This window comes from Fonsecaea pedrosoi (assembly GCF_000835455.1).
Source record: "Fonsecaea pedrosoi CBS 271.37 unplaced genomic scaffold supercont1.6, whole genome shotgun sequence".
Lineage (NCBI taxonomy): Eukaryota > Fungi > Ascomycota > Eurotiomycetes > Chaetothyriales > Herpotrichiellaceae > Fonsecaea > Fonsecaea pedrosoi.
Window position 1 is genome coordinate 2,730,354 of NW_013550610.1, and position 16,726 is coordinate 2,747,079.

The 16,726-nt window shown below is 53.2% G+C and overlaps 5 protein-coding genes across 5 annotated transcripts; 1 reads left to right on the forward strand and 4 right to left on the reverse strand.

The window, feature by feature from the left end:
- Nucleotides 1-339: 339 nt before the first annotated feature.
- Nucleotides 340-1,281, forward strand: Z517_09827 (uncharacterized protein; the record flags this gene model as incomplete). Its single annotated transcript, XM_013425735.1, has 1 exon — nt 340-1,281. The coding sequence occupies one exon, from the start codon at nt 340-342 to the stop codon at nt 1,279-1,281; it is 942 nt and encodes a 313-aa protein (XP_013281189.1).
- Nucleotides 1,282-1,836: 555 nt separating this feature from the next.
- Nucleotides 1,837-3,752, reverse strand: Z517_09828 (uncharacterized protein; the record flags this gene model as incomplete). The annotated part of the gene is made up of 5 exons (XM_013425736.1): nt 1,837-2,088; nt 2,182-2,552; nt 2,613-3,204; nt 3,258-3,589; nt 3,641-3,752. The coding sequence occupies 5 exons, from the start codon at nt 3,750-3,752 to the stop codon at nt 1,837-1,839; spliced, it is 1,659 nt and encodes a 552-aa protein (XP_013281190.1).
- Nucleotides 3,753-7,327: 3,575 nt separating this feature from the next.
- Z517_09829 (glutamine synthetase) lies at nt 7,328-8,969 on the reverse strand (the record flags this gene model as incomplete). The annotated part of the gene is made up of 4 exons (XM_013425737.1): nt 7,328-7,386; nt 7,444-7,839; nt 7,901-8,405; nt 8,889-8,969. 4 exons carry the CDS (start codon nt 8,967-8,969, stop codon nt 7,328-7,330), a joined length of 1,041 nt encoding a protein of 346 aa, XP_013281191.1.
- A 1,973-nt stretch (nt 8,970-10,942) lies between these two features.
- Z517_09830 (uncharacterized protein) lies at nt 10,943-14,215 on the reverse strand (the record flags this gene model as incomplete). Its single annotated transcript, XM_013425738.1, has 1 exon — nt 10,943-14,215. The coding sequence occupies one exon, from the start codon at nt 14,213-14,215 to the stop codon at nt 10,943-10,945; it is 3,273 nt and encodes a 1,090-aa protein (XP_013281192.1).
- Nucleotides 14,216-16,050: 1,835 nt separating this feature from the next.
- Z517_09831 (uncharacterized protein) lies at nt 16,051-16,691 on the reverse strand (the record flags this gene model as incomplete). Its single annotated transcript, XM_013425739.1, has 2 exons — nt 16,051-16,301; nt 16,385-16,691. 2 exons carry the CDS (start codon nt 16,689-16,691, stop codon nt 16,051-16,053), a joined length of 558 nt encoding a protein of 185 aa, XP_013281193.1.
- Nucleotides 16,692-16,726: the final 35 nt, after the last annotated feature.

A 16,726-nucleotide genomic window follows, 5' to 3' on the forward strand; every position in this document is an offset into this window, starting at 1 on the left:
CTGCACACCGAGTGCGAAGTAACACTAGATACCGTTGACACACAAACAGAGAGTGAAACGCGTCAACGGGTACAAGTCAAGTGTCGTCAATGTCGAGAGGCAAGGTCGATCGGTGAGCCTAGTGATGGATAGAAATCTGTCAATTATTATCTGACTGCCCTTTTATTTCTCTGCTTTCCTACTCTAAACCAGTGCCTGCTTCTAACGACTCACCGCCAACACATAACCTCACCACACAGACAGGTGGATGAACTCTACAAACAATTTGACAATCACGCAGTCGACTTTACGCCGAGATCTAGCGTGTAAGAGACTCGCTTCGCTCTCAAGACCGCCAAAATGGGCGAACCCAACTCAATACCGGCAGCACCAATGGCAGACCAAGACGAGCGGGCGGCCCTCACCTCGCGAATCATCCCGACCATGAGTCTCTCGGTGGCTGAAAACCCTCTCACGGCGCCCTTGGCCCCAGTACAGGCGACATCCGCTTCAGAACGTGCCGCCGCGAGGTTCAAAGTGGAGGGCAACGCTGTCCTGACGGGCGGAGCGGGGACATTGGCCCTGGTCTCTGCGCGGGCACTGCTTGAGCACGGCGCCGGTGGGGTCGCCCTCATGGACCTGCCCGTGACGATTCAGACGTCCTCGGAGGCGATAGCGCGACTGAAGGAGGATTTCCCCAACGCAAAGGTCCACACCATCCCCGTCGACGTGACGTTGGAGGCGGAGGTGGACCGCGCATTCCAAGCCGCAGAGGAGATGCTCGGCAGTGTCGACGTGCTATGCTGCTTCGCAGGCATCGTCGGGTGCGTGCACTCCGTCTCCGCGACGGCCAGCCAATTCCGCAAGGTCGTCGACGTCAACCTGACGGGGTCGTTCCTCTGCGCCCAGGCCGCGGCGCGACGCATGATTGCTTCCCAGTCCGGCGGCGCCATCGTCTTCACGGCCTCCATATCGGCCTACGCGACAAACTTCCCCCAACCCCAGGCAGCCTACAACGTCAGCAAAGCCGGCGTCGCGCACCTGACGCAGAACCTCGCCGCCGAGTGGGCAGTCCACGGCATCCGCGTCAACTGCATCTCCCCCGGGTACATGGACACGGTGCTCAACGCCGGCGACAGCCTGAAACCCGTGCGGGACATCTGGGCCAGCCGCTGTCCCATGGGCCGGATGGGCGATGTGGAGGAAATCACGGGGCCCGTCGTCCTCCTCAGTAGCAGGAGGGCAGGGAGATACATCACCGGCGCAGATCTGCGGGTGGATGGAGGTGCCTTGTGCTTTTAGATCGATATCCCTGGCGAGAAAGGACACAGATGGAACCATGGGTGAAAAGACGCTCACTGTAATGATGAGATTGCCTTCCCCCGAGCCCTTGCAATTCATGGAAAGTAGACTGTTTTCAATCTTCTCTAAATCCTGTATGCCCAAAAAAGTAATATATTCTTGTATCTAGACATAGACATATCGATCACAGCCAATGTAAGATATTCTCGCTGCAGCACATCATAAAAGAAAAGGGGGTAAAAGTTTGGAACTTTTCTCTTCCCTCGCTCTCGCGTTCGTTTGCACTTGCGAACCTTCGAAAGAACAGGACATCTGATTGCATCCTGTGCTTGCATGTATGGATGTGGTGGTCTCCCGGTCTTTGCGTGTTTGTTCACTTCCGATAAACGCGGCCTAGTCCAGCCAAGCCATCTCAAAGGGAAGAAACAGATCAAAACCTGTAGAGACGTGCGCATGCATAACTTGACAGATCACTGAGGAGCGCAGCAAGAGAGCCACACACCCACAGGCACGCATACGCGACAACGAAGAGAGACACGACTAGAGACGAGAAGCCTACGCCTCTGGTTCATGCCTGGCCTTCTCTACATCTTCGGCTTTGATGGCATGCCGGTCTCCCTGCGCGGGAAGTTCCTGGTTGCTGCGCGTACTGGCTTCAGTCGACTCGCCTGGGGTGGTCAAAGCGCCGGCCTTCCGGATCATGTCCGAGTGTTCTCCGATGCCATAGCGATCTTCCCTGGGGATGTTGGGGTCGATACCGTTTTGGTCCGGGTTTTGCGGCGTCCAGGCGAGATAGTCGCGGCGGACCTGTCAAGCAAGGAAAGTTGGTTAGTATCAATTGACGTGAGAATCTGAAAAGGCTGGAGAAGCGGGTGCGTTGGGAAAAGGAACAGGACATACCTCAACGTAGTCATAGGCAAACTCGCCCAGTTGGTCATCGTCCATGCCGAGCAGCTCGGCCTCCTCTGAAGCACGCAAATGCAGACCCGGGATAAAGTTGACAATGTAAGCCAGGATGGCGCTCATGACGAAGGCATAGCCCGTACATGCCAGGACATAGGCGAGTTGGATATAGAATTGGCGATAGTTCCCAATCGGCCACCCGCCGATGGCAGTGCCTGTTGTTGGATTGGTGCCGCCTGTATTGACACCGTCGAGACCCACAACGTAGTCGACGCCAAAAAGAGCGTTGAACATCAGACCAATCATGCCAGCAACACCGTGCTCAGCGAACACGTCCATGGAGTCGTCGATCCGGATCCAATACTTGACTAGAAATAACAGTCAGCACCACAGAAGCCCCAAGCAGAAGGGTCCTGGATATGGCTCACTCTTGGTGGCAAAATTGCAGCCAATGCCAGTAACAATGCCCAATACCACACTGCCCCATGTGTCAAGGTATCCGGACGCGGGCGTGGCCGCCACAAGCCCAGAGATGGTTCCGGAACACCAACCGACCATCGACCATTTCCGAGCCAGCCTGAAATCGAGCAGAACCCAGGCGGCCGCGGCAAAAGTGGCTGTCAAATTAGAGTTCCAGCAAGCAATGACAGCCCTGAGGTTGGCTCCAAAGGAGGAACCGCCGTTGAAGCCTAGCCAGCCAAACCATAGCAGGACGGTTCCGAGGAGGATGAAGGAAACGTTGTGGGGGCGGAAGTTGAGCATCATCTTCTCCTGTCTCTTTCCCAGAACCATGGAATAGGCCAAGGCAGACATGCCAGAGCCGATCTCAACGGGCCCACCACCAGCATAATCCATCACGCCGTAATTGAATGCCCATCCGTTGACATTCCACACCCAGCACGCGATCGGGTTGTACACGAGGGTTGCCCACAGAAAGGTCCAAACGAGGAAAGGCATTAATCGGCCACGTTCGGCCACGGCGCCTGCAACGATAGCAGCGGTCACGCAGCAGAATTGCATCTGTGAGTCACCCATCAGAGTCGTGTTGCCAGAAAAGGATCAAGGTCGCTCACCTGGTAGAAGGAATATAGGAGGCTAGGGACCAGAGGCGACCCGGGGCTGGGGGCCCCCAGAGTTCGTTTCAGGCCAAAGTGAACCAGATCTCCAATGAAGCCGCTTGTGCCGGTAGGGGAGAAGGTAAGTGAATAGCCCCAAAAGTACCACTGGAAGTTGATGACACTGCCTGCGGCCATGCAAGCCCACATCAAGGACAAGGCCGACTTTCGTCGTGCCAGGCCCGAATAGAGAAAGCCGAGGCCCGGCACCATGATCAACACCAGACATGATGAGATGATGATATATGCCTGGTCGCCCGACTGATACCATTTGTTCAGATTCTCCGTTCCTGCACCATGGTCAGAGAATCCGCCATCCGAACGCGATCAAGACAACGTACTTGAGTCTCCTCCTGTTCTCTCATTTGTAGCCAGAGAGTAGTCGGCTGGCGCGCCGGTCCAGTTGTATGAGGCATACGAAGGGAGAAAGTCGGCGATGTCACTCGACGACATGGTGACAGCACCGTGATTGAGACGGGGTTCTGCAGAGGGGAGTGAGCCTCGGTAATAGCGTTTTCGAGGCTGTCAAACTCCCAGGCAGGCCAGTTCAAGATATATACCTCGTCGCAGAAGAGAAGAGTAGTCGTGGAAAAAGAAAAATCAGCTGCCAATAAGCCAGCAGTCTAAGAAGTAATTCCCAGGACTTTACCGGACAGCAGGAGACGACGTGGTTGGTGCCGTGGCGATGATAAGGGCAAACGACATAAAAGATAGGAACAATCAAGCCTGTCAAGCACGCGAGACAAGAGATACGAAACGAGGTGGATGCCGTTTTCCAAGACTGTACAGCCCCAGGGATGTTTGACTGAAGAAGCAAGAGAAAGACGTCAAGACGGAGCTAAAAGCCTCAGAAGATGATTTTCAACGACATTGGACGGCTGCACAGTGGACATTTAGACAGGGTGGGAAAAGTTCGGTGTCGCGTCATGGGTCAGCGGAGTGGGAGTAACGAGGGTTGGAGGTGATGCATCTGTGACGGTCTCGATGGAGCAAGGGTCACGGCGATCTGAGTGGACCGCATGTCACAGGAACCGGGGGAGGAGCTTGTTACGGGTGGCCTTTGGGTCTGTGTCCGTATGTGTCTGTGGACTGATGGGATGGGCCACTTGTGGTGTTTTTCTTTTCTTTTCTTTTGTTGTCTTTATCTTCCACCTCTTTTACTTCTCTTCCTCGAGGTATTGTTGCGGATTGGGCAAGACTAGGGAGGTACCTGGGTCCGGTAAATCGCTCGTTGGTGGTCTGTTGGACTTGCAGCTTGTTTGGAAATTTGTGGGGTTGTCGTAGCTGGTTGGTGGTTCGCACTTAGCACGAGCCCGCGCGGACCGAAACCGAGGAAAAGAAAACAATACAATGATCATGACGAAAAAGCTGAATCCGTATCTGTGATCTGGATGCATGTCTGGTGGCTTGGCAGCACGAGAAGTTGTTACAAGACTCGACGGCTTTTGGGGCCGAGATCCCCAGCCTGATCGTATTGTCCTTCGGTGAGTGGTTAGCTGTCAATTGTTATCAAAGACATGTTTGCACGGAAGACGTGGTCCAGTCGGCTCCAAAGCCTTGGCCTGTGAATATCTCAGGAGACCTCATCAGTCGATCGCAAGGCCATCCTGCAGGAGTACCGTACGGCGTACGGACAGATGGACTTGGTATTCGGTACAACTGACTGACTGACTGACTGATTGACTCGATAATAGACTTTCGCCCGATATCGGGAAGACTTGGTAGTGAGAGGGTGAACAACCCTGCGGGCAAAAGCAACAGCCCAACAACACACGCGACAAAGAGAAAATTTTTCGGTTGAGGGAGATTTGTGTCTCGTAATGCCAAGGCAGTTCTTAAAGACGGCAAGAAGCGAAGAGAATTGCTTCTGGTAATTGCAGCTTTCAACCAGGTGTAAAACACGGTGTAATCAGCGTGGTTATTCATTTCGTCGACGAGTGATTCAAGATAGAGGTTGAAAACGACCAATGGGAACGGCAAAGCTTATCAGACTTTCATGATTTTCGTGCAGACCCGATGCAGGGATAAGCCCGGCAAAAGACGCAGCGCACGCATTAGCCTCATGCAAGGGCCCAGCTTATTTTCTGTTCCATATCGGCCACTGTTTGTCCACTTTAACCGAGCGAGCGAAAGCCAATGATGCCAAGCGAAAATAGTTTGACGTCAGAGGCACGTGAGCAGCCAAGCAACGTATCTCCTTTCTCAGCTACGGAACCTCGCAGCCTCCGTCTGGGGGATCATAGCTTATAGCCATGCACAAACTGGGGTGCATGCGAAAACAATGGCAATCCCAATCTGGAGTCCCTCTGCCTCTGCGATAGACTTGTCGCATGATGCGCATAATCTTTTCACGCATTAGCTCCCTCTGCTCATCGACCACTCCTCCTCCAACTTCTCCAGGTCACGCTTAAAGGGAAAATTTTTTATCCAGGGGTGAAAGAAATTTTTCACTCAGATTATCGCTTATTGCCCTTCAACAGAAGGTGCATCAGGCAGGTATTGTCGAATCGACGAGAGCTCAGAACCCCCCGGAGAAGGATCGTGAGTGCCGTGCCTCACTTCTGCATCCTTATCAGCCGTTATATGTCTTTGATGTTTTATCCGCGCCACAAAGCTGAACAACCCCCCTCTCCACACCCAATCCTCCACAAAAAGAAACCACAAAACAATCTCGTCTTCGTATAGCTTCGTGTTTCTCTGGCAAAAGTCATGCCACCCTTGTCTCTGTTATCTCTTCCAAGACATCAAACCTTGAGCAGAGAGTTCGGGCGCCATGTGCTGCCGTTCTGGGCACACAGAGCTTGATGATGAATCTACCAACACCGGGTCTGATCGGATAACTGGGGACGGGCACCGTCCTTAGCATGGTCTCTACACGCTACAAAAGCGGGCCTAGCACGGTACTCAGCCCAGACAACCGTACGAGTACTTGGACTGAGATTATGCCAATGGAGGCAGGGCGGGAACCGATTGAGTGGAAAACACCATACAATACACGCGCGTGTGTGCGAGGCTTATTCGAGGATTTACAAGGATTGAATAGTACGGTAGGTATGAGGAACCCCGTCCCCCCTCTTCCCTCTGCCTCTTCCCTTCCCAGGCGTCCGGTTCTGTTGATCGTCGGGGAAGTTCGCTACGAGGATCACTTGATAGCGGGGACGAATGAATGTGCCAACCAGCCCGGCGAGTATAGTTCAGAACAGTTCACCTGAGATGACCTTCCAAGGATGATCCGATGACCAGCTTGACAGCCTACCTCCCTATCTAAAGAAGCAATATGCCTCTCGTCCCGACCCTTCGCGTTTGACACCAGCTCGATTACGCCATAATAGTGCCACCTGCAACCTCGCCTGTTTTCCCCTCCCTGCACGAATCTTTCTCCCAATGGCATCTCACTTTATTATCTGGGGATTTTCTTTTTATTTAGCAACCTTTTTTTGCCTCGTTTCCAATTGGACGGAGAGACGGTCGGACGGTTTCAAACGGAGAACGAGCGCAATCTTTGGTTGGTTGTTTGTTGTCTCAATGTCTCGAATCGACTTTTGACAAAACCTTTCTTTCGTGGTTGATATACGCCCTTGCCACGAGTCACGACTGAAGCAGCTTCAATACACTAACAGAGTAGACTGGACGATGATAGACAAGTGTGACTAACTCAAGGGCGTGGTAGCACGGTGATGTTATACTCCTACTACGCGTAGTTGATGGATCTTCCAAGTCTCTCCGACTCCGCACTTGGTTTTCCCTTCTCACCAAGGCCCCGGAAATTGATTTGGAAGGGGATCCATATATCCTTGTAACGAGCATCACTACTGTAGAAAAGGAACCGGGAGATAGTTGGGTTGCATCATGATATTGAACCTCGATAGCGCTCTTTCTTCGATCTATGTTAAGCAGCGACCTCCATCAGTTGCAAGTGAACTCCTCATCACAAAACCCTGGCAATCCACATCTCGGTGGACTGTCTCTTTAGTCTCATATTATTGCTCTTGCATCATTTGCCCCTCTACCTCATCGCAATGAGCGGCTTACTTCTTCTCCTCTGGCAGACTTCCGTATAACGTCTCAACAATCATTCCAGTGACCTCTGTGACACGCATAAATTAGCACATGCAAGGCAACAGCAAACTCATTTGAGACTTACGGTATGGGTCAGCATTGGATGCTGGTCGTCGGTCCTCAAAGTAACCCTTGCCTTCTCGGGCACAGGCTCGGGGAATGCGGACAGATGACCCTCGGTCGGCAACACCCCAGGTGAACTTATCAATACTTGATGTCTCGTGGGCACCGGTCATACGCAGGTGGTTGTCTTCGCCGTAGACCTTGATATGCTCGACGTGGCGCTTCTCCAACTTCTTCATGGCCTCCTCGATGTATTTCATGCCACCCTCTTCTCGCATCTCCTTGGACGACACATTGGTGTGGAGGCCAGCTCCATTCCAGTCACCCGGGATAGGCTTGGGTTGAAATGAGACTTTGGCGCCAAATTCTTCGGCGATACGGTGGAGAAGCCATCGTGAAACCCAGAGTTGGTCACCCACTGTACATTGAGTAGTCAGCTGTTGTTCGCAACGCCGCGCAACGCATGCCGTGTGACTTACAATCAATACCCTCGCAGGGACCAACCTGGTATTCCCATTGAGCGGGCATCACCTCGGCGTTGGTCCCCGAAATGTTGATACCGGCATACATGCAGGCCTTGTGGTGTGCCTCGACGATATCACGGCAGTAGACACGGCCAGTGCCAACACCGCAGTAGTACGGTCCCTGGGGACCTGGGAAGCCACCCTTGGGCCAGCCATACGGCCAACCGTCGGCGGCCAAGAGAGTGTATTCTTGCTCCAACCCGAACCACACCTTGTGCGCGGCGTTGGCCTCCATTAATCGGAAAGCCTCGTGGCGATAGTTGAACTTGTTGGGCGTTCCATCGGGGTCCCAGGTCTCGCACATAACCAAGACGTTCTCGCCTAGACGGATTGGGTCGGGGTACATGGCCACGGGCCGGATGTAGACATCAGAATTGTCGCCCGGAGCCTGGCCGGTGGATGAACCGTCAAAGTTCCATTCGGGAAGATCGTCGACGCTCTTGGGGGCTTCGCTAAGAGTCTGGAAGTTTCAAGTCAGCCTGTGGCCATTTCTGCAAGTAATAATGGGATTTCGATGTGTCAAGTCTCGGTGGAGCCGCGTCAATGCTCGGCTGTCTATGGCGCGGGCCAAGGGGTGGTTTGATTGTCGTCTTGGGAAATGCCGAGATCGGGTGAAAGGCGATTGGCGCATGGCTGATTTCAAGTGGGCGGCGCAGCCTCGGAGGGGTCGAGAACGGGTGGTGGATAAGCCACGCCACTTTTTGACTGTGACGCCGCCGCAACTGGGTTTCCCAACGTGGGTCTTTCCAGCCCGGCGGTGCACCCCTGCCCACAGGAAAGTGGCAGCCGAGTTCTCGTTTCGGGACTTTTTGGGTTTTTGGCGGGATTTCGGGTTGAGGGTGCGCGCCCACTATGGCCATGGGCAGGTCTCGTGTCGAAATGCCAGATGGAGGCACCGAGGGCATGAATTGCATGGACAAAATATCGCAAACAATGTGCTTACCTTTGTCTTATTTCGAAGGCCGTTGAATCCGTCAATCCAAATGTATTCAGCAAGGACTTTGCCTTTCTGGTCCAATTTCATGTATTTCTCCAACTGTGAGAGGAAAGGTTAGTTAGTGAGCGTTCGAATGGGGCGTGTAGTCTGGCGCAAGAGCGCAGGGTCGTGATCGAGGGTAGACGTTCGACCGGAGTGTGGGAGACTCACATTGGAGGAGTTGGAAACAATGGTAGATTCACCGACGCCAGCCTGTAAGACGAGTGTCAGTCAGTCCATATGAACCATGCCAGTTTTGATGTGGTGAGGATCTCGCCGCAAGCATAGCGGGGGAACTCACCATGGTGGATAAGATGAGCAAGTGACGAGACTGAACAATGTGGATAGAGACAGAAGAGAGAAGAACAAAAGGTTCTTGGTGATTGTAGTTCAGAGAGAACAACAACGACGGAGAGCGACGAGGAGGAGAAAGGAAGTTTTGAAAAGTGAGAGAGGAGCGATAACAGGAAGGACAAAGAAGAAGCAAGCAAATAAATAAATGTCACAAAGGTGCATGGCATTGCCGCATGGGCGAATGGGGCAGCTTTGCACCCTGGATGACCCTGGGCCAGCCTGCAGCTTGCAGTTGGGGGGGTGGGAGAGGGGCTAGTGAGGCCTTTGTTCGGGGGGCTTTGGGCATGGCCGCTTCTTGCCTCCCCCACCAAAAGCCAGAGGAATTGGGCCTCTCACCACTGGTCGCCCATCAACAAGCCGAGCTGATACGCCCCCGAGCCACGAGCCAGTCATGTTGGAGTGATGCCCGGGTCGTTACTAAAACCGTCAGCTTAACAGTTGGAGATTCCCAAGGCTTCAAGGGTAGGCTTCAAGGGTCCAGCCCTGGTCACCACCTCTACCGGAACCACTACTTGTTATTGTTCCTCCCTACTGATCCTTGCATCCACTGAGGTTTGAGAGAGACTGGGTCTAATCGACTAGTGAAAGACCAGCTCAAGATAAGGAAAAACAAAAAGAAGTCGATCGGATATTCCTCCTTCACGCCATGGCCACCCTCGCTTGCTACGTAGCACATCCTCAAGCATTGACGATGTTGCTCACTGCGCACAGGAGCGACTGTAATGATGACGGCCACACCTCAAGGCGCACTTGTTACCATTGCGACTGGTCCAGCATGTAATCGTGGGTTGGACGGTCAGCACAACCAAGAATCCAACTCAGATGCCAATTTCTGGGCTTCCGGGTAAATTAGCTCAGTAGCACGAGACATTCCAGATCCAACTCTCAGTTGCTGTGGAGGCAAATGAAGCGAACGAGGCGAATAGTGAGCAGCTACTCGAACAGACAATCGTTCAACCACCCCCACCTCTCCTTGAATCTCCTCCGCCTTTTCACGATGAACTGCACGGCTGCTTACGATGTCGTATTATCATCAACCCGAGGGGCCAGAGCAGGCACCTTTGCCGTTCGGTGTGCCCAGCGGTTTTGTTCTTGTCATCACACCAGCAGTTATTATTATTCCTACTTGTCAGGCCGTTGTACCTTGCAGGTGCCAATTGCCAATCCATCAACCACCGCGTATGATGATGAGAACATTCGTCTCTTCTCATCAACGTCTCGTGCAACGCAGACTTTGGTTCTCCCCTGCTCCTGTTCGCCCTGCTAAGCGAGTTGTATGTAGGTCTACGTGTCCCGCCTCTTGTGATATCCGTCAGTCCATCCACTTAATCGCTTGCCTGCTACCTAAACAAAACGAAACAAAACATCTAACAGGATATGGGGTATCTCAAGCCAGCAACAAAAGGAAACACAACCCTCTTGGATCTGAAGCCAGGAAAATGTGGCGTACATGCAGTCTCCCCGCATTCCCCTTACGCCGAAGCTTATCGTCGAAAGTTGATTGGTTGGTGACCTGCATTCGAACAATCACGCAAATGACATAATGAGGTTTAGACCCGTGACTGAAGAGGGACTTCAAGCCGAAAGGGTCGGAAAGAACAAGCGTTGCTGTGGCCCTTGGCGCGCATCCTCCAATTCCTCCTCGTGCTCCTCCAACCATGCGACCATCAAGTCGTTTCACCGCGCGTCTTGTTCAGTAGAAGCAGCCGCTTTTCTTTTTCTCGTTCCTCCGCCATCTTGTCCTTCTCATACATCGTCCACAGGTGCAGTGCATGTTTGCGGGCCTCTGCCAGATCGGGCAGCATGGGACAGTGTGGTTGGGGTAACTCAGAACTGCCCTGTTGCCGCTGCTCTTCCAACATCTGAGCTTCTCTGTGCCCCTGCGCGATTCTCGCATGCTGGATCCATCGCTCAGTCTTCTGGGTATCTCGCACTCGTCGTCGAACACTGCTGTGGACTCCTTTCGCTGTGTACGCTCCTAGACCAAGCACACCCGAGATAGGCTTCAACACCAACCCGCCAATGCCTCGCGCAATGCCTTTGGGTAACGCCGACATCCCATCCTCCTGGACGTCGAGGTAGGGAATGCGCACAACACCTATCACTCCGTCGTAAAGCCCGAACCAAAACTCTTTGCCCGCCACCTTCAGCCCCGTGCGAAATCCATTAATCCCCTGGGGAGAAGGCCGTACGGTTTTGTCGCCATACAACCGGGGTGCGTTGTGAAATCCAAGAGCCAGGGCATTCCACATTTGTAAAGGAAGTACTGCAATGGCTTTGCTGGAGTGGCCGATCCCCTTGCCCACATCTTTCAAGATCACGACCATTGGGTCAGTACGATCCGGATTCGTTGTCGTGGTCTTGGACAACTTCGAGATATCTCTAGCGTTAGCCTGGTCGAGTCCGGCCTGACCAAAGGGCAACTTCATCGGCTCTGGCTCTCCATGGAAATTGACCTGTTGCATGAGTCTTGCATGCTCTTTCCTCTGCTCGTCAACTGACGTGCCGCGCGTGGCCAATGCAATCCGTCCTGGTAGGATCAGTCCTTCAATTGCCGATTTCTGCTTTTGCCTGCGTCTGAGTTTCTCATAGTGTTTGATGTCTCGTTTCGTCGTCTCATGCATCGTCATCAGTCCACGAAATGCTTCTTGGAAGGCTTGAACGAGCACGCCGCCGGCGCCGGTGATAGGCTCCCCAGGTCCTTGAAAGTCGGTCCACTCATGGTTTTTGGCCAACTCCAAGTTGGACCAGCCTAGATGTTTGCTTTCCACCAGCAGATTCGCTGCCAGTGCCGACAGTCGTGTATTGGCGTGCTTAGTCTGCCACACGGCAACGCGATCTGGGAAGATGCTACAACGCATCGAATGAGGGCCATCGAGATTCAGGTGTCGGTGAAAAGAGTCTACCGCGTTCTCCGCCCCATCGCCTTCCTCTTGAATGCTTTGAGCAATGGCTTCCGCTTTGGCTCTGGCTTCGGGCTCGAGGCACTGACGGATCCCCTCAGCGAATCTGTCGCTGTCAAGTTTCTTCAGAGGTAGTGCCTCTTTCGCACCCGCACCCGCTCTTGCGACCATCGCACTCCAGAAAGGCTGGTCTCCAAAGAAGGGAACGATCATTGTTGGCTTGCCAAACCTCAGCCCCGCAGCTGTGGTTCCAGCACCACCGTGGTGAACCACTGCGTCAACGCGTGGGAAAAGCCAGTCGTGGGGTACATTGTCAATCAGGAAGATGCCGTCGGGCTTGTCCATACCATCCCCCATACCACCCCATCCTCTGCTGACCACAGCGCGAACACCAGCCTTCTCGACTGCCTCGAAAACCATCTTCGTGAATGCCCCCGGGTTGCTGATTCCCGAGATTGAGCCAAAACCTATATAAACAATCGGCCTCGCATCTGATCTCTCGAGAAACTTCACTAGATCTTTTGGAGGATGGTAAGAGGTGGCCAGATCCAAGAAGACGTAGCCTGCGATGTCTATCTCGGGACCCCAGTCCTGAGGCTTCGGCACCAGGCCCGGCGACCAGAGATATGTCACTGGAACCTTGAGACGAGAGAGTTGACCAGGAGCCCAGAGAGTTGAAACAGGTTCCAATCCTAAAGTTTGGACACGGAATCGGTTGATCAAGTCGCCCAGTCCCTGCCATGTCATCAGATCGACCAAGGGATAGCTCATGAAGTTGGTGTACCTCTGGTCCACGTTGGAAGCCTTGATATTGGCCAGAGGGTGAGGAAACGCTTGCGTGGGGGAATAAGGAAAGGTAAAGACTAAGTGTAGTGGGATACTCAGTCTCTCTGCGCAGTGATAATGAGCGAAAGAGGGCGGGTTTGCAATGATGGCGTCGGCAACAAAAGGAGGCTTCGAGCGCATTAACTCCAGGTTCGCCACGTCCATTTCGTCGTCTGTGGCATTGATGCACGCCCTCCAAAATCCTTGGAACATTTGATACATCGACTCACGCCTTTTGCCTATTTCTCCGGACCTGACAGTCTCAAGCGTCGGTATCAAACCAGGATTTTTGACCATGAATGCCATCAGTTCGGAAGGATCTCCACCCACAGAAAAGAATTCGAGACCAACTTCCTTCTCGACGAACTGCTTGAAGGTAGGGTGCGATGCAATCCGTACCCTGTGGTGGTACTTGTCTTTCAGAATCTTCCCGATTTTCAAAAAGGGCTGAATGTCGCCACGGCTACCAATAACCATAATTACTATGTTCATCGAAGGAATGACAAGCTTGTGCTTGTCTCTGAGGAAATCAGCCTTAGCCTTGTCCGCCACCTTTGCCTCCTCTTGGTAGTCGGGACCCAGCTGATGTCGAATGGTTGCGCCTAGCGCTTTGGCAAGGTAGCCTGTCTGAGCTGTCTCATTGACCGAGATATTCAGTCTGCCGTCCCTGGCTACTCTCCCTTGGGATTGAAAGAACTCGTTTCCCACCTTCAGATGAGACGGCCTCCGGTGGGTCCGAACTCGATTCAGCTGGGATTTTGAGAGGGCATTGTGAGCGGGATAAGTCTTTACCCTGTGCATTCCAGCTATGTTGTCTTCATCTGAGGAAAATGACGTGTCCGACTCGCCCGAAGATATTCGAGGTTCAGTATTTCGTGAAACCGGGTAGTTCACCGTGGACCGATGCTGTCTGAGGGGTGCTGAAGTCCTCGAGGTAGTAGGGCTAATAACTTCTGTATCGAACTTGCGCGAAGCAAGGCGCGGCCTTTCGAAGTTGCCATTCTGTCCAGCATCTTGTCCAACCTCTTTGGTACTCTCTGGATTCTGTGTATGTGATCCACTATGCAGCGTAGTTTCTGAGCATTGACGGGAGTCGTTGTGTGCTGATTTCGGTCGTTCTGGGTAGGGAAATGAGGTGGGAGGAGGATCGAAGGTAGGGCTGGTCTTGTAATCTGTAGCGGAAGAGGCCAGAGGCGCGAGCATTTGCGCCATATGAGGTGTTACGATGATTCCTTCAGCATAGTGACTGTCCGCAAGCTTGGTGGGCTCTCTGACAATGGACGCAAGGAATGGCGGCTTCCGTCAACTTTGAACGCAAGACCGGGAAAATCCAAGCAATCGACCCTGCAACGTATTCCACAAGAATTCTGTCGAGCAAGACTCGTAGATGACATTTACATGACTAACGCCAAAAGCACCGCGGTCGAGAAGACAGGCTGGAAGAAAACTGAACAAGGAAATTGAGCGCCTGAGTAATTCTTCCTGGGTAGGGCTGGTAGGCCACTCGTTAACTTGTTCCTGGCGGGAGTGACCTCACCACGGTTGCGTCATGAGGCGCTGGGCGCCACCTGAGCGAGACTCCACAAGCCCCAAGCCTCAAGCCTCTGTGCGCCCCCAACCAGATAACAGGAGTTTCCAAGGCCATCTATCTACTCGGTATTCGTCCAGACGTACTCGGTACAGTTGCAAACTTGCTCCTGGTGTCAATCCTGGCGTGATGCGGCACCAAGCAGCTTTCACCCGTCTGCATAGGACATTGGAGTTGAATCTCTCACTACCGTTCAGTGTGTGCCTCAAAAACACCTTCGTTCCACGATCGAATCAGAACAGCAAGATCATCGTGGCTAGGTTGGACACCACCAAAGATGATCCCTTAGCTAACGAGAGAACCCAGCCACCCCCAGAATCCCACGATCACTCTTTGGGGACCACAAGGAATCCCTAAAGGCTAGATCCTCCCAATCACTCGCAGACACACACCCGAGCCAACCACCAATCTTCCCTTGTCTCGCTAAGACGGGCCTTTCCATCAGGGTATCCTGCACTTCCAGATCAGGGTTTGCTCAAGCGGGTCGTGGAAAGAACTGTTGAAATATCGACTAGATGGCATGAGAAGGTCCCAAGACCAGGTCCCCTCAGTCCGCGTCTGAAAACAAAGTCCTCCAGGTCTCCTTGACGGCATTCATTACCCGGATCTGCCTTGGAACTCCAACTGTTCACCTGCCAATTTCTTACTCGACTATCCATAAGCTACAACCTTGTATGCCCCATCAAGACCGCCTTCGGACGTACGCCTAGATATCGTTCACACCGTGGTGTAGGAGAAGTGGCCGGATCAAGCAGGGCGGCCTTCAGCAGCGGCCACAATTCTATACCCTGTTCGACCGCGGGTTTCCTATCTGCGACGAGAAGACAGCGGATACCTGCCACAAGCATTAAACATTAATCTGACAATTGTTCCCCAAGCTCCGGTCACAGTATTGTCAGCACTGAGGAACTCAAAACTGCATCGACGGGGATTTCGACACGTAACGTGTTTAGCAAAAAAAAAAGATCCGGAGTCGCTTGGAAGAAAGTTTCAAGGTATTGTCCGTTCGGAGACTATTATCAGTTCAATGATAGAGCATCTTTCTCCCAGCGCACGGCCCCCGGCCAAAATCCGACACGTTGAGTGAGCTGCAGCACAAGTCGACATGGATCGGCCGCGACACCATGACCACCATTACCTAGACCAATCCCGCACCCCAGTCTTACAAGTAGGTTCACCAAAACCCTCCCGAGTCTACCGTCTTCCGACCCGGCGCCCCTTGTCCATCCGAGAGTTGGGCTGAGCGGGCCAGATTTGCTGGTCAAACTGGCCTATCCAACCTTGAGCCATGCAATGGTCCTGCATTCAGCCCAGTCGCGACACAGCCTAGTGCACCTTTCTCCTGCGCCCTGATTGCCGCAATCCAAAGCCTCATCGTCATCGGCACACACGATATGCGTCGGACAACTCGAACACTGCACGGTCATTCTGATTATGATAGGGCTGAAAGCCGGTGTACTTAAGAAACCCTCCTCCTCTGGGAAATGCTCGGTTCTCCACCCACTGCTTTGCCGGCTCCTCCACTGACTTTTTCGGTGGGACACATCTTTGTTGCGTTGCGGTTTGCAGCGCCGAAAAGTTTGTGGTTTCTTGTTTGGAACAGGATCTCGGCAAGGGCTGGTAGGCCGTCGCAGACAAGAAGTACGTGGACTGGATGCTGCGACTGCTCAAATGTGTCGGGCATATACGGAGTACCGTCGAGCCAGTGCACTAGTGTGGTCATCATCAGGATCCACCATCATCCCCTTGTGCTGACGGCCTCGTCCTTGTCCTCGAGGTCTGCTGCCAGGTACGCCGCACCTGGTGCAGTCTCTGTTCAATGCCTGCTTCGATGACGGCTCGTGCGGTGGTAGGAGGGAATAGGTTGGATTCGGTACACAGGTTGTACATGAGGCGGATGACATCGAGTTTCTCTCGCTCGGGCACGGCGGTCCAGACGGCGTTGACGTCGGCCCATTTGGAATTGGGATGAGCGGCACAGTATTCGCCGTGGACCCTCCGGGCAAAGTTCTTGAAGTTGTCAAACTGTCGGTTGCTGAGGCCAAGCTTTTCCTGCACTTGAGCGGGAGAGTCTCGCAGCCTGATGGGCGTTGTGCTCATATCGAAATCGAATCGGAATCTGCGAGTTCCAACGG